Source organism: Corvus cornix, chromosome 8 (assembly GCF_000738735.6).
Source record: "Corvus cornix cornix isolate S_Up_H32 chromosome 8, ASM73873v5, whole genome shotgun sequence".
Lineage (NCBI taxonomy): Eukaryota > Metazoa > Chordata > Aves > Passeriformes > Corvidae > Corvus > Corvus cornix.
The window spans coordinates 30,781,959-30,797,095 of NC_046338.1; the positions used below are offsets into that span (position 1 = coordinate 30,781,959).

At 47.8% G+C, this 15,137-nt stretch overlaps 1 protein-coding gene across 15 annotated transcripts in view; it reads left to right on the forward strand.

Annotated features, from left to right (window-relative positions):
- The window catches only part of RASAL2 (RAS protein activator like 2), a 163,765-nt gene extending 157,993 nt beyond the window's left edge, over positions 1 to 5,772 (forward strand). For 13 of the 15 annotated variants that reach the window (XM_039555801.1, XM_039555802.1, XM_039555803.1 and 10 more), the window contains one exon: positions 515 to 5,772. In XM_039555801.1, the coding sequence (XP_039411735.1) occupies positions 515 to 645 (131 nt within the window). In that variant the 3' untranslated portion in view covers positions 646 to 5,772. The remainder of the gene's footprint in view (positions 1 to 514) is intronic. The other 2 variants (XM_039555796.1, XM_039555799.1) reach the window with 1 other exon arrangement.
- The last annotated feature ends 9,365 nt before the right edge of the window (positions 5,773 to 15,137 follow it).

The following is a 15,137-nucleotide window of genomic DNA, read 5'->3' on the forward strand; positions in this document are numbered from 1 at the left end:
TTATTTATTTCAAGCATCCCATGAGTTTACTCTGAGCACACTCCATCCAAAACACAGAGACAATGGTCGGTAGATACCACTTGCACTTTTCTCTGGCAGATGAAACCCCCACCACTTTTATTTTCTGCTGCCTGTTTCTGTTTTTCTAACGTACTTCTAAAAACTAATACTGAATTTGGCTACCATTGTTATTAACACCGACACCCTCCCACTCCCCTGTGGCACAATCCTGCCTCGTTGGAGGCTGGCTGGGTGGAGCCTCCGTGCCCGGATCAATTCCCCGCTGTAACTCCGATTGTCGCCTTCCATCGCTCAAAGAGACCCGGAGGGCCCAAGCAGCCGCAGAGGAGCCCGTGGCACCCCGAAAACAGAAAGAGGCAGACAGCCCATCTCGCCAGGGAATGCTGGCCCAGCTGCCTCTGCCCGGAGCCGCACGGCCCGGCCGGCCCGGGACGCTCCCGCCATGGGCGCGGGGCGTGCGCTGCAGCTCTGACGCTGTGGGGTGTCTTTGCAGGAGAAGCGGATCGCGTTCCTGGACTCGGCCAACACACGCCTGATGGGTGCCCTGACGCAGGTAAAGGAGCGCTGCACCATGCACGTCCGGAATGGCAACCCTCCCAAGCTTTCCATCACGGAGAATGGTGAATTTAAGAACAGCAGTTTCTAATTCCACAGGTGGAAGAGGAAGACAGAGCAGAGCCAAGACCCGTCTCCGCCGCTGATTGTTGCACATAGTTCTTCTATTAAAGGAAATTTGTATTGTTTGAAGATGGTTCTAAAGCTGTTTGAAGATTGTTCTAAAGTTGTTTGAAGACGGTTCTAAAGTTGTTTGAAGATAGTTTTAAAATTGTTTGAAGACAGTTCTAAAGTTGTTTGAAGACAGTTCTAAAGTTGTTTGAAGACAGTTCTAAAGTTTAAAGATTGTTCTAAAGTTGTTTGAACACAGTTCTAAAGTTTAAAGATTGTTCTAAAGTTGTTTGAAAATGTTCTAGAGTTGTTTGAAAACAGTTCTAAAGTTGTTTAAAGATTGTTCTAAAATTGTTTTAGAATTGTTCTAAAATTGTTTTAGAATTGTATTTTAAAGTTGTATTTTAAATTGTTTTAAGATAGTATTGTACATTCAATAAAGTTGAAGAAGCAACTCTGTGAAGGGTGGGCTTTAATTCCCCACTCAGGGCCAGGAGAACCAAGCTCCCTAGAAAAATTCCTTCAGGATCACTGTGTAAATAGAGGGAGCTCTTGGGTTGTGTACAGAAAATGCCAATGTAATATACCAAAAGGAAGTGAATACTGTAGATTTTTTAATTATTGCTATTTTTTTTATTATTATTATTATTATGTTGTTGTTGTTGTTGTTATTGTTGTTGCTGTTGTTGTTGTTCTCTTGTTGAAAGCACTGCAGTCCTGGGAGGAGGAAGAGGGGAGCGTGTGTGTGTGTGTGTTGTGGGTGAGAGAGGTGAGCAGTGGGTGACCCGAGACAGCAACTGGCTGGTACAAGGACATGAATGGAGTGAAATGAATTCCACAGGAAAAACTCATTGGCTGGGTTTATTCCCCTCTTCCCCAGCTGGTCTTTAGCTGAATGCAAACTTGATAGCAAACATTTTAGCAAGAGAACTGGCTCTTGCTGTGCCCTGTACCTACTTTGGATAGGACTCTGTCAAAGAACAGTCTTTCTGAAGAAGGTACAAAGTGGGAGCAGCAAGCTGGGTTCCTGGAATTTGCACAGTCAGGCTTCCTGTCAGACAGAGGGAATCTGCAGGATTTGGTGGTAGGATTCTTTCTTTTCTACCCCAGTTCTAATGCAGTTTTATATTTTCTGTTTGGAGAACTTACAGACCTGTAAATACTTTTTTAACAATTTCTAGCCAATCCCCACCATACGCCCCGTGCAGCAGCACCCTGAATTCCTTCTCTGCTCTCCATGGGGAACAGCCAGGTTAATCCTCTCAGGAAAGGGCTAACCAAAGGGTGCCCGTGCCCAGCACAGGAAATTCCATATGCAAAAGTCCCTTTTTCTAGAGGATTTTTGTATTTTAATGCTCACTTATTTTCACTGTTTCAGCCACTTGCTTAGCCAATGTAGTTCCAATGAAAGGTGCTTTCTGCACCTTTGTTGAAAGATCTTCCATTTCTGCTGAAATTTTCCTTTCTCTGGATACTTTAAAGGGATGATTTTTGGGGGTTTTTTTGTTTTTTTTTTGTTTTTTTGTTTTTTGACTTCTGTACACACCAGTTTTTCTTCAGGAGTTTTGACTAAGTTTTCATCTCCAGTTCCTTTCAGTAGTGTTTTAGAGAAGCATGATTCCAGACTGTATGTGAATGGGATATTGTTCCAAAGTGACCTTCTCCTGGGAGCTAGTGGCATTCACAGCCTGTAACAGATAAATAGTAAATGGCTTGGTATGGTCAATTCTCATGATTTCATAAAATGCCACAATATTTAATCTGAGAGAGGTTTGGTTTTTTTTAAATCCCAGATTCTGGAGTCAAGTGTGAATTTTTACTTCCAGTTTTTGCTGTGCATTTCTAGCCCCCAGACTCTCGCAGTAAATGAAATTATTGTAGCATTGATGGAAATTTTTAATTACAGAAATGTCCTGATAACAGCAAGTGTGATTAACCATTCACACATGCTGTGGAAATTGGAAAAGTTTACTTCAATTTGAGACAAAACCTTGAGATGTCCCTCGGTGTGGTATTGTCTCATGAAAAACGCAGGAGTGTCTGAGCCAGTTCCCTGCACGTGAATTATTGGGAATACCGAGACCCAAATGCGGTGTCTGTTGCCAGGTTTGCCTGGTTTTTTGGAAATGAATTCATCCCAGCTCTGTGGCTGATGCAGGAGGTGGCAGAGCAGTGTGTGTGCTCTGGTGTCACCACACTCGAGCTACCGTCACCACCCCCATGTGTTCTGTGACTGAGTGGGCATCAGTGCAGAGCCCCTTGTGCTGCAGGATGTGTGTGCAGCCATCCTAGCCAGGCCTCCTGGAGCACAGCAGTCTGCAGCGAGTTGGGATTTGGGATTAATACTTGGCTCTTTGGGATCAAAGCTGCTCCGGCTGCTCGGCCGGGACTCGGTGCCGCCGGCACTGACACACCTGGGCTTGTGCTCTGCGTTGGCTCAGCAGTGGTTACTTTTCCATACTTTCCAAACCGTCTTCCAGCTCTAGATCCTTGCTGACCTCTGATCTTTTAGTCCTCAAACTGTGCCTTTGAGTTCCTCCCTTCTCCCTTCAGGCATTGCAGCCGTAGCAACTTCTCCACTTTGTGTTAACCTGTCATGTGAGGGGCTCTTTTACACAAACCCTTTTTGTGGGGTATTTCGGTGGGATCTGCATGTCCCTGTAGCCATGTACTGTAATTGCACAGCTGTAGCATGGGGGAACGTGTTCCCATCCCTTTGGGATGGGCGTGTGAACTGCTCCCTCGTGGCACCGTGCAGGTGATTGTGGGTGTGCCATGACCGAGGTGTGAGAGTGAGTGCCTGTGGGGCTGCACTGACAGAACAAGGCAGAAGCAGATGTGTTGTTCTAGGAGAGTTATTCAGGCATTCCTTTGGGAAACACCTTTCCCTGGAGCTCCCCAGTGCCCTGGTAATGTCAGAGGTCACTGGCTGAGCTGTGTGGTTTGATGTTGAGGGCTCTGAGGTGTCCACTTTGGTTTCTGCAAAGAAATGCACTCGGGGCATCATTTCAGCCTGGATTTTTAGAGGGGAAATAATCCCTGCCCCAATATCCACCTGTTTCGGTGAGCTCTTTGGTAGTACTTCATTCTAATGCTGTACCTTCTCCTGTGCATTTCTCAAACTTGTAGAATGCTTGTAGGAAAAAGCAGCGGCTCTCTCAGAGGCTGACCCCTCACTCTGGTCTCCCAGCTCTTTGCAGGGCTGCTTGTTTTCTCTGCTGTTGCAGTTTCTCCCCCAGGGTGCCAAGCATGCTCCTCCAGCTCCTGCTCCCGAGGAGTCACTGCCTGCAGAACCCAGAGGGGTGAAGGTTGCAGAGTCAGTGCTGCAAGACTGGAATTGATCTGCTGCAGCACAAAACACTGCTCCTGAGTCCTGCAGGCAGCTGTCTCTCCTAGTTTGTTACCGAGCAGCCTTCCAGAAAATTTTTCAGCTGCCTCAAGCTGACAATATGTGAAAATGCCAGTTTCTATTTTGTCCAGACTGATCAAATCCAAGTGGCACTAAACCATGTGTCTGTCAGCAGCAGGAGCCCTGCCTGGGCCTGATCACGTTTGGGTTTAGACTCACAGTCAGTGGGTTCTGCAGCAGCGAGGGAGTAAATGGTGCAACCTGCGATGGGGAGCATGGCAGATGCTGGCTTTGGGCTCACACTCTGAGCAAAGGCTGTGCAAGGAGCTGCTGCTTTCACTGGGGAACAGATGAAGTAGTGCAGGAAAAATTGAAGAGCCTGCAGGAGGAATGCTCGCTCGTGTGTTCCTCAGACTGAACAGGAAAGTCACCCCATCCTGGTGTCTCAGTCAGTGCTGGCCACATCGGAACCGTTCTAGGAGGGTTCTCTCCAAACCTTAAGGCCACCTGGGCTTCTTGAGTGCTCAGGAAAAGCTCATGGCCAGCACAACAGAGCAGGGAGATGGAGCAGCCTCTTGTGTGTGGCCTCTTGGCACGTTGTGTGTGGTGTGTCTGCAGTGTGTGAGGTGAGCAGGGTGACAAGGGACAGGCACTGAGAGGACACAGGGAGCACAGCCTAGGGGCAGCATCCTGTAAATCCCTGTTCTTTGCAACACTAGCAATTCAGACCTTTTTTTTTAAGGGGAATAGATTTCACCTCTAGGAATTACCGGCTGTTACTCCCCTGGTGTATCAGAAATGGGCAGATATGCACAAAAGCACAGATTCATACAGCTACACATTTTACCACATTCCTCTCCAGTGGCATAACTCAGGCAGGGACTCTACAGGAGCATGGAAAGGGATGTGTGTATTTTCTAGTTCGAAAATATGAGGTGTATCCACTAATGAATTCTTTATCCATCTAATAAATCATCCAAAAAATTTGGTTTCTTTTGCATTCATGTAATTGCTTTGGGTTGGCTGTGAATTTTTCCCCCATTTCATGTTTTGATGCTTGCATAAACCCACCAGGTTTTAACTCAGAAGTCCATGAATTTTACAGCCATGTCCATGGAATGTGTCAGCAATACTTACTTGTGTGTATGAGTTCTGCTTGTGTTCTGCAAAAATGTCTGTGTTGTTCCTGGAGAACAATTCCTGGCCAAGTTGAACCATGATGTGTATTTCCATCAGTGGTGGGCAGGGTCAGCCACAGGTATCCAGCTGAGTCTGCCAGAGGAAAAAGGGTTAAATTTAGGGTGATGTTTTTAGGTGTTTCCTTCTTCACACTAAGTTAACTCCTAGGAGAGTGAGCATGTCCTTACAGATCATACCTGCCAGGAATCCTACCTGCAAAAATAGATTTTCTGTCTCAAGGGCCTTAATAAGAGTGTTACTACACAGAACTGTTTTACAATGATAGCTCTAAATAATTTATTTTTTATTTCAACAAAGTACACCTTTAAAAAGGAATAAACTTGTTTTTCAAGCCGTATTTTTATGCTTGTAGCACTGGACTGTTTGGTCTCTGAGATCCATTTCTGCATTTCATTGCCTGGGTTTGTTCTAAAGAAGATTTATTTTTGTTCTGTGAACAATTTTTGAAGGTTCTTGTAATATGTACAGATAAGATACATTTGAGGACTTTTATTGATATTCCTACAAAGAATACAAATAAACTTTAACTTTAAACAGTTTGGACTCTGTTTGCACTGATTTTAAACCCCCCTCTCTATGCTCCAGTTGTGCTTGTGTTTGTGTAATTGCAGAGGTTGGAGGGGAAGGAATTCCCAGTGTAACAAAATGTTTGGGATAGAGCAGCTCCCACCTGGAGCAGCCTGAGCAAGCCAAGGGCTCCGGGGCCGGGGGGAGCCGCAGGATTCATTCCTGGCCGCGCAGCTCCCCGGGCTGCAGCCCGAGTTGTGCCTGCCCACGCCTGCGACCTCGGCGCTTCCTGAGGCTGGGAAATACCTGGCGTTGTGGAGTGAGAGAGCGACAAGCTGTGGAGACACGGAGAACTGCTCTCCGCTTCTTTCGGCCATGGGGGTTTTCGCTGAGCGGTGAACAGAGGGTTCCCTTGTATTAATGAACGTGGTTATTCCCCCCACGCCAGACCAGTGGGTGTGATCAGCCCGGTTTTCCTGCTCAGTCCATTCCTAGATTACACATCCCCACGCAGCAGCCCAAAGCTGCAGAGTTGGAGGCATGGCTGTGCAGAAGGGATATTATTTACAGGTTCACATAAAATGCTGGATTCTAAGCCATTTACATTTATTCTTCATATGTATATGAAATCTTGTGTCTAGTGAGTGGGAAAACCTTCCACAGTGAACTTACTGAGTGTAAAATCCGTACTCAAGGGGATTTGGGATGAAAAGACTTTGGGAAAGTCTTTTCGTTTCACAGAATTACTCTTTCCCCATAGTTTTGAAGGCTGCAGGATGCGCACGGCAGACGTGTGGTGCCTCCGGGCTGGCCGTGCCCCGTGTGCGCTGCTCCAGCCCCTGCGTGTCCCGCCTTGCGCCTGCCGGGGCCGCCAGTGCCGTGCCCGGGGCTGTGTCCCTGCGTGTCGGTGCACAGCCCACGGCAGCGGGTCCCGGTGCCCGGCGCTGGAGGGGCACGACCAGCGGTTCTGGAGCAGGGACAGCCGTGAATTCCCACATCCTGCCCCTTCCCAGCAGAGCCCCCGGCTCCACGGCCCAGGCCAGGAGAGGCGGCGGCAAGAGGGTCAGGATGGGATGGGATGGGATGGGATGGGATGGGATGCAGACCTAGCGGGCAAAGTGATCCTAGTGTCGTGTCTGCTGTCGTGGTTTGGGGAAGGGAAGCGGGGCAGAATCAACGGGGAGGGATGGGGAGGAAGAAACGAGCGAAGGCTGTGCTGAGGGAAGGTGATGTGGGAAGGTGAGGTGGAGCAGGAGCACTGCACCAATGCCAGTGAGGATGGCACTGGGATAATACACTTACACCTGGGGCAAGTCTGGGCTTTTCTGTCCCAGACTCAGGTGTTCTATCCTGCAGAGGGCTTTGGATTCCACTCCTCTGTGTAAAACTCTATGTGAATGTGCAAATTCTTCTCCCATTTCCAGCCACTCTGGACAGAGCACACAGGGCTCTGGAGCCTGTCCTGTCACTCTTGCAGTTCACTTGGGAAATTCCTTGGGAGAAGCTCCCCTCTGAGAGTCCTCCTCCCTGAAGGATGCAAGTGTACAACCTTGACTGATTTCCAAGGATGTGTGCTGCTGCTTTACATTAAGCAGCAGCTGCTGCTTGCATCCATTAGCAGATGGAATAGCAATTTGCTTACGCTGAGATATGAGTGTCAGGAGAAGAGAGTCCTTGGTCTTGCTAGGACCCATCTCACGTTGCTGTCCTTCACCTTTCTCCTGGTCCCAAAGATTAAATATCCTCACGTCTCCAGAAGATGTATTAAATTCCTGCTTTTTGCTTTGAGGGGTAGATCAAATATCCTGGTTGTAGGCATGAAACCTGGCTACCTGTCAGTTCTTCCTGCAGCCAGCATGAATTCCTTGTCCTTACTCAGCTCCATCCTGCTGATGTGACTGGAAACACGAGTTCTGGGGACCTGAACCCACTTTTCAGGACTCAGCTCAGTAGCAAAGCAGCCAAGTCTGAAATGGAGGAAATTATTACCAATATTGCAGACTCCATGGTGGCTGCCAGGAGCAGGGCACTTGGGATGGATGTTCCCAGCACCCTCCAAGTTTTTCCAGCTTTCACGCTATAATGGGACCCAAAGGGCTGTTGTGTCACAAGTGGGGGGGATCATGAGGGACAAATACCCAGTGCTGAGCCAGTGATACAGTGATGACAGAATGTAACTCAGAGTGAAACGTGACCTGCACAGAGATGAGTGACATTTCTCACCCCCTTTTCTCTGCTGTCCAGGCTTCTGTTGGCAGCAGGATGCAGACAGTGGGAGCAGTTGCTGCTCTGCTTGGCAAGGAGCAAGTTCTGCCTGCAGTGAGGGAGGAGGAGTTGGAGCTGAGCTGCAGGATGCAGTTCCCCAGCCCTTCCCTCCCCTCCCGAGAGTGAGACAGGGACCATCAGTGCTGGAGCCCACCTGAAACTCCACTGTGGATTGGTACTGCTGGAGGGGCTGTTCTGTGGATTTGCCCTTCCTTCCTTAGAGGCCAAGGCTTGCCCTGCCCTGTCAGGCAGCGGGGCTGTGACACCCTGAGCATTCCACAGCTGTGCAGAACATCCTGCTGCAGAGCCAGCAGCATCTCTGAAAGGAGGAGTTGCCCTTACCAGGGACATGAACTAGGAATGTCCAGTAAAAAACAGCTCTCTGAAGGCTCTGAAAAGATGCTGGGTGGATTTCAGTTCTTACCAGTCAGAAAATTTACTTTGGCCTCCCAGTTAGCTGAAGCACCTGGGAGCACACACCCCCTTTGGACATGGGGCCTTGCCCTTGGGCTTGCACCTAGTACATGTCCCTTTTCCCTGGACCTCAGGTGTGGATCCACAGCCTGTGTTTCACCATTCAAAGCTTTGTTCCTGAGTGACACCTCTGTGTGCACTGGTTCCCTCAGCACTTTCAAAGGACTTTTTCCAGGACTCAGGACTTCTCTGGTGGGAAGGCAGTGAAAGTGGAGGACTGACTTCCCTTCTCCTCAGTATCAGAAGGTACTGCAAAAATTTGGTTTATATCGTTGGATGGTTATCAGCATCAGGAAGGCCTGAAGAACGTGGACCTGATAGGGACTGTCATAACTGGGATTAAGTAGAGCCTTTCAGATTCTTCTCATTCTTTGGGAAACTGAGTGGCAGCTCCCTGTCATGCCAGGATCTGTGCTCTACTGGGGAGCATTTAGAAAGCCATTGCTGCAGCAACCAGTAGGGCTAAAAAAGTTACTTACCATCTCCTCTGGGGCTGATTGAAGGGCAGAGAGATTGTTGCTCTCTCAGTTACATTTTTTTTGTCATGGGTTTTTGTTGGGATTTTTTGTTTGGGTTTGTTTGGTTTGGTTTGGTTTGTCTTGCTGTGTTTTGTTTTTGTTTTGGTTTTGCTTTTTTTTGTAAGAAATACTCTCCCCGTGGGCAGATTCCAGATTGTTGCTTTGGGAAAACAGAGATCTTAAAATGGCAAGTCCATCTGCCCCAACTGCTGATTTGACAACTGTGCTGCTGGAATCAGCCGTGCGCCTTAAGGGAGAGATGGGAAGGCTGAAGGAGGCCATGTCCTCAGTCCCGCTCGCGGCTCACCACAGCGATGCTCTGTTCACTCGTGGCTCACGAGGTGTTGTGAGAGCTCTGCCCATGTGCTGCTGCCTGGCAGCTGCTGGGGGGTTTTCCTGAGGGTGCTTGCTGTGATGATGGGCTCTGGAGAGTTGGCATCATATCCCCAGTTACTGCTCCCACTTGGATGCAGGGCTGCTCCTGCCCTGGCCAGGGGTGGAGGCTCGGTGTTCTCATGGGCACCTGGGGAGTCCACAGTGAGCAGCAGTGGTTATCCCAGAGATCGTAAATCCTGGGGAAGAACAGCCATTTACTGTCAACAGTGCTGACGGTGGCTTTTCAAGTGCCTTTCAAAACTACTGAAATGACCTCATTAACCTGTAGCTGCTGGGCCCCTGACTGCAGATTGCAGCCACTCCACTCCTCAGAGGAGCTGGGTGGGTCCCACACCGGGGTTGGTGTCCTGTCACCCAGCTCTGGTGGGGAGCACAGCTGCTGCCCTGCCCTCAGCCCAGAGCAGGAATGGCTGCAATGCTGCGGGTCAGGAATGAGCTGCTTTGGCAGATTCAGCCTCGGGAAGCAGCTTGGATAGTCCTTGGGTCAAAAAGACACAGGCATCTGATTTCAGGATGATTTTAGGATCCAAGTATTTGGCTGGTTCTGGATGTGAAGATTTGGGCAGGTGTCTCCCTGGTGATTTGGCTCTGTGCAGCTTTCCTGGCTTCACACCTTTCCTGCAGTTTGCCCAGGTGTAGGACTGTGCTGGTACAGATTTATTCTCTCACTGGGGCAGGCCTGGTCTCATGCTCATGCTCCCCAACAACAGATGCCCTTCCAGGCTGGGGCAATAAATACTAACCTGGCCTGTCCCCAGTCCTAAACAGTAGAAGCAGTTTTTGCTCCAGATATGTTCATTGCACAGTATACTTGGCATGAGGTAAAAGGGGGATTATTGTCCCACAGTCTTTGGAGCATCAGTGCCAGTACTCTGGCTGCTGAGATCCTCCTTCCTCCCCCCCGACACAAAGTAGGATGCAATTAAATAGTTTGAAAATTTTGTCATGACAATGAAGTTTTTATACCTTCTGGTACAGCATTTGCACTTGACTTAGATCAGGGATTTGAAGGTGAGATGTGCATCACCATAAAGGGACCATCCTGGTGGGCTCGACAGAGTGGTGGCCCAAAGGTCTTTTATCAGCTGATGGAGAACCTGGAGGAGGCCAACAACCTGGAATCTGCTTAGAGCTGGCCCTAGCCCAGTTTGTGGCAGGCTGGCTGCCTTCCCCATGGGAAAGGAGAAAATGAAGTGAGTCAGAAGTTTTGGCTTTGTTATTTCACCCTACCTGTAGTTCCTCCATGTGGGGATTGGCGTTTTCATTGCCAGGGCTCCACTGGGAACCTCAAGTTTTAAATTTCATTTTAGTCTCTTTAACAGCTGTGTGAGTGGTGGGTGAGTACATGCCACACTGGTGCCCCGTTTTTCCTCATTTCTCACATTCCTGCTGTACTTTTTGGCTTCTAAGGGTCACAGCTGTAGGAGGGGCCTCTACTGGAGTGAGTCTGGAATGAATTTGATAAACGATTCTTACGAAGGCAGGACATGAACACACTCATTGCTACAAGTGTTTCTTTAACCACTGCTCCCTTATCAGCAGGAAAAACAAGTATGTGGAGTATCTTGGGCAAATACACTTGTGCAGATGCTGGGAGAGCTACAAGCCTTATCAGCAAACTGGTTCATCGGTAACATTTGCAATTCAATCCACTTGGAATTGCTGTCAGTAGAATGCTCATCTTTCCTGAAAGCCTTAGGCCATGCCTGCAAACTCCAGTCCTCTCTGAGACCACATCAAAATCTGTTGCTGTGACAGTGTCCACGGAGACTTCCCACCCAGGCTGCCCTCTAATTTGTGTCCCACTGAAGTACTAGGAACATAAAAAGCAGGACAAAGCAGATGCTCCTCAGCTAAACAACAACTCTCTCCTTCCTACCCACAGGGCTGGGCTGCAGTATTTCTCTTACGGAAGTGATATTCATTAGGAAAAGTGAGCTAATGACTAACAGCTGTGCACTAATGCCCTGATGTAAATAAAAAGCCTGACATGAGGCGTGGACACACAGCAATAATCACAGGCTTTGCTCGTGTCCACGGGGATGAGCTGGAAAACCATGAGAATTAAAGGCCACTTCAATCCCTGTGCTCCCAGAGAGCAGGAGAGCCCATCTCAGCAGCAGGGCCTGGTGTAGGGGAAGTTGGCTGGTAGGAACTGTGGTGAAGAATCTCTCTTGGGCTGTCAAGCAGCCGCCACGGAATGCTGTGGTTCCCGGCCACTCTGAACCTGGGCTCTCAAGGAAACAGATCTTAACAATATTTGTGTCTGTAGCCCCCACATTTGTACTTCTGAAGGTTCTTCACTATGGAACCTACTCTCCCATGGCAAATTTTCAACCCAACAAAAAAGATCAAGCATTGAGACTGTGAGTAAAGAACCTCATGTTTCTGTGACCGGGGGGTAGTAATAGGGAATATCTCCTGTTTGGGAGCTGGGGGCTTTCCCCATGAGGGATATACAGGAGATCTTGCTACCTGAGCTTTGGACGAATACTGGATAACACATGGAAAGCTGTTACTTTAAGTGGAGGTCAGAAGATTGCTACCAGACTGGAAGGTAAGAATCTGGAAAGGAGGGCAGTAAATTATCATAAACTGCAGTTCCAAGACCTTGATTAGCACTTATTTATCTTGACCTAAGGATGAACAGCATGGACATGCTAACGAGACTGTGGAGGATGCAAATTTGGGAGCTACCTTCAAACATGTGAGGACCAGAGTATTCTGGAAAACTAACTGAATGGGCTGGAATAAAAAGAACAGGGTTCAGGTGGGGGAAAAGGAAGGAAAGTACTGAAAGTACAGAGAGGTAGAATACAACTACATGCAGTAATAATACTGTGACTGGGTTTGGATGTAGTAATTAATGGTTCACTGTGCAGAAATGCATGGGGGAATCCCACCTGGCCTATCAGCCAGCCAGACAGCAGGCACAGAAAGGCTGTTCCACACGTACCCATGCAAACCATACCGGAGCCATGGGAGCACTACCCAATTTGCATCTCCTTTGCAGGGATGGAAGTTTGTTACACGTATCAGGGATTTTCATTTCTTCCTTGTGCTCCGCCAACAGAAATCCTGAGGAGAATGAACTACTGTCACATGGGCTGGATGCTTTGCTCACTGGAAACAGGGCTAAAAAAGACTCAGCTTTTGTGCCATCTCAGGCAACGTTATGGAGGGTTTGCACATTTCAGTGTGTTATTCCAAAAGGGAAGGATCCTGTGAGGATTGGCCTTTGTGGCTCCATCCAAAATGTGTGCTAGGCAAGCAGGACAGATGCAGCCCTGAATGAAGGAAGTTGATCTGCATGTGAGGATTTTAATACCATGTTCCCGGCAGAGGCTTTGTGGGGCTTACCTTGGCTTCATGCTGAGCTACAACATGACTGACAACTTCCACCATGGAATTTGGTGTATTCACTCCCTCCCCAGGCACCCAGTTTGCCAGGAACAGAAAATCAACAGAGAAGCCAAACTCAGGATTGTATGGATTGTATGCTGTGAATTGTGGAGGCAAGAAATTCGGTAAGACATGTCCCTTCCCTGTGCTTCCTGCTGGTGCCTCTCTCCCGCATCTGGAGCCAGACGAGCCCCCCTGCAGAGCTGGAGGCAGACAGGAATAGTGCTGTAAAATGCCCTGAGCTCAGCTCTGACTGCGGCATTAGTGGTTTAAAGCACAAATTTATCACAGTCATCAGAGCGTGCAGATTTGTGAGATGACGTAAGCAAATCCCAAGGGATACTGCGCTATCCCTGGGACACACAGCTGTGGCTGTCGGGAGCAAAATCCTTTCTGTTTGGTTCAGTGGAGTATTGGAGAAGCTGTTTTGGTGAGGTTCTCTCTGAAACACTAAATGCTTTGGCCAACCCATTGCTTCTGGTTTATGGTGGCAGAAACCCAGCCCAGGACGCAGCGTAAGCGGTGTGAGCCAGGGCCCTTAATCCCTGGCACAGCCCCTAAAACTTATCCCAGGGAGAAAAAATTGGAAGGCCAAGAAGAACTTGGAAATTGCTGCCGTTCAGAACTTGCTGTGTATCATTTCTCCTGTGCCTGCTAACGCTGGGATCTTCCTCATCAATTGCTCCTGCAAATAACACCCCTAACAGGCCTGACCCCCTTCAATGCCACTCTTATTTGCATTCTCTGAAGCACGAGCTCTAACAATTACATCCTTTATATTTGCATACACCTTCTGAATGCTTTTGCGCTGATTTTAAAGGTCAGGCTGAGTGCTGAAGTGCAGGGAATTTAAATAGATTAGTCTACCTCAGATGCTTGAAGAAGAAGAAATCACTCTGGGCTAGATACTGTCCTGATACACATCTAAGTGTACCGTTACCATGGAGTGCATTGCACTGAATAGTGCAGTGGTCCAGAAACTAAATCAAAGCTGATTTTCAGTCCTGTCTTGTCCTCCCCACACTATAATTTCAGAAGACACAGCACACAGTCACTGTGTCATGCAGACACCAGGTAATGCAGGCAGGAGATAAGGATCATGTAGCTGCACAAGATTTTGGATGCTTAGGTCTCTTTCTTAACTCATGGATCTGCAAAATAGGGATGGAAATTTTGCAAGGACTGAAACACCTGCTCCTTTTATGTCTGATCTCAAGGTAGAATGTAGATGTAGAACTGTTCAGAGAAAATCTAGCTCAAGTCTTTTTTTCTGCTACAGAAATGGATTCAGCATTAAAGATTTTAGCAGGGACAGCACTGGTTTCCTGCTCCCCAGATCAGCTTTATGCTTCAGAGTGTCTGTTTCCAAAGATTACTCTCCATGCAATGTCAACCAAGTCACCATCACCTCTGCTGGCATGTGGAAAGTGTCAGTGGCAGCACTTCCATCCCCTAAAGCTACGCTCTTCCTGCTGCCCTATATCCCATTATCTCTGTGCAGACATTCCTTGTGTTTACCTGCCACGTTCCTGCCCTGCAGGCCACTTTTACAGCAATTCTCCCCAACAGTGCAGCCTTCAGGTGCAATCTCAGTGCCTGTGGTAATTACGTTTGAAGGTTAATGTTTCATAAAAATATCAAAGCATTTCTGCTCCTCAGCTCATGATTTTGGTAGAAGCCAGAGATTTTTTTTCTCATTTGTTGTGGTCTAACAGTTAAATGCTTGGCAGCTAGATGCTTGTTTCTATCCAGGGTTTAATCTACCTGACAGAACTTTATTAAAATATGAACTGTGGGTGTGGTAGTCTTTTGGAAGGTGAGGGGCTCTGAAATGGCTTTTTCTCCCTGAAAATTCCCTTGAGTGCTAAAGCAATATTTGGAGCTGTGTCATCAGGCTGTACTTGGCCAAAGATTTAATGAAAGGCCAGAAACAAGGTGCTTGTGCTAGTGATTAAATGGCAAACCCCAAAATATTTATTTTCTGGCTTTGCTATATGACATAGCAAAGGGAAGACTGAAATAAGAACTGTTCTGGCTGTAAAGAGAACCCTTTTTCTTAGAAATTTGCTTGTCACGTCTTTTACAGGTTTTGTTTTCGCTACACAACCTGGGGGGAAAAAACCCCACCTTCCATAAAAATAAAATTCGTGCACTGTAAAAATACTTTCAGTTGACAAGAACCTCCTAAACCACCAACAGCACTACCCAAAAGGTAGGGAGATGGGCACAGATGGAGGGAGGGTTATTTCAAAGCAGAAGGTTCACAAACTCCCTTGGCTTCATTTGTGCTAACAAGGGGTCAGATTTTGAGGGGGTTTGATGGTAAAATGCCTGCTGAA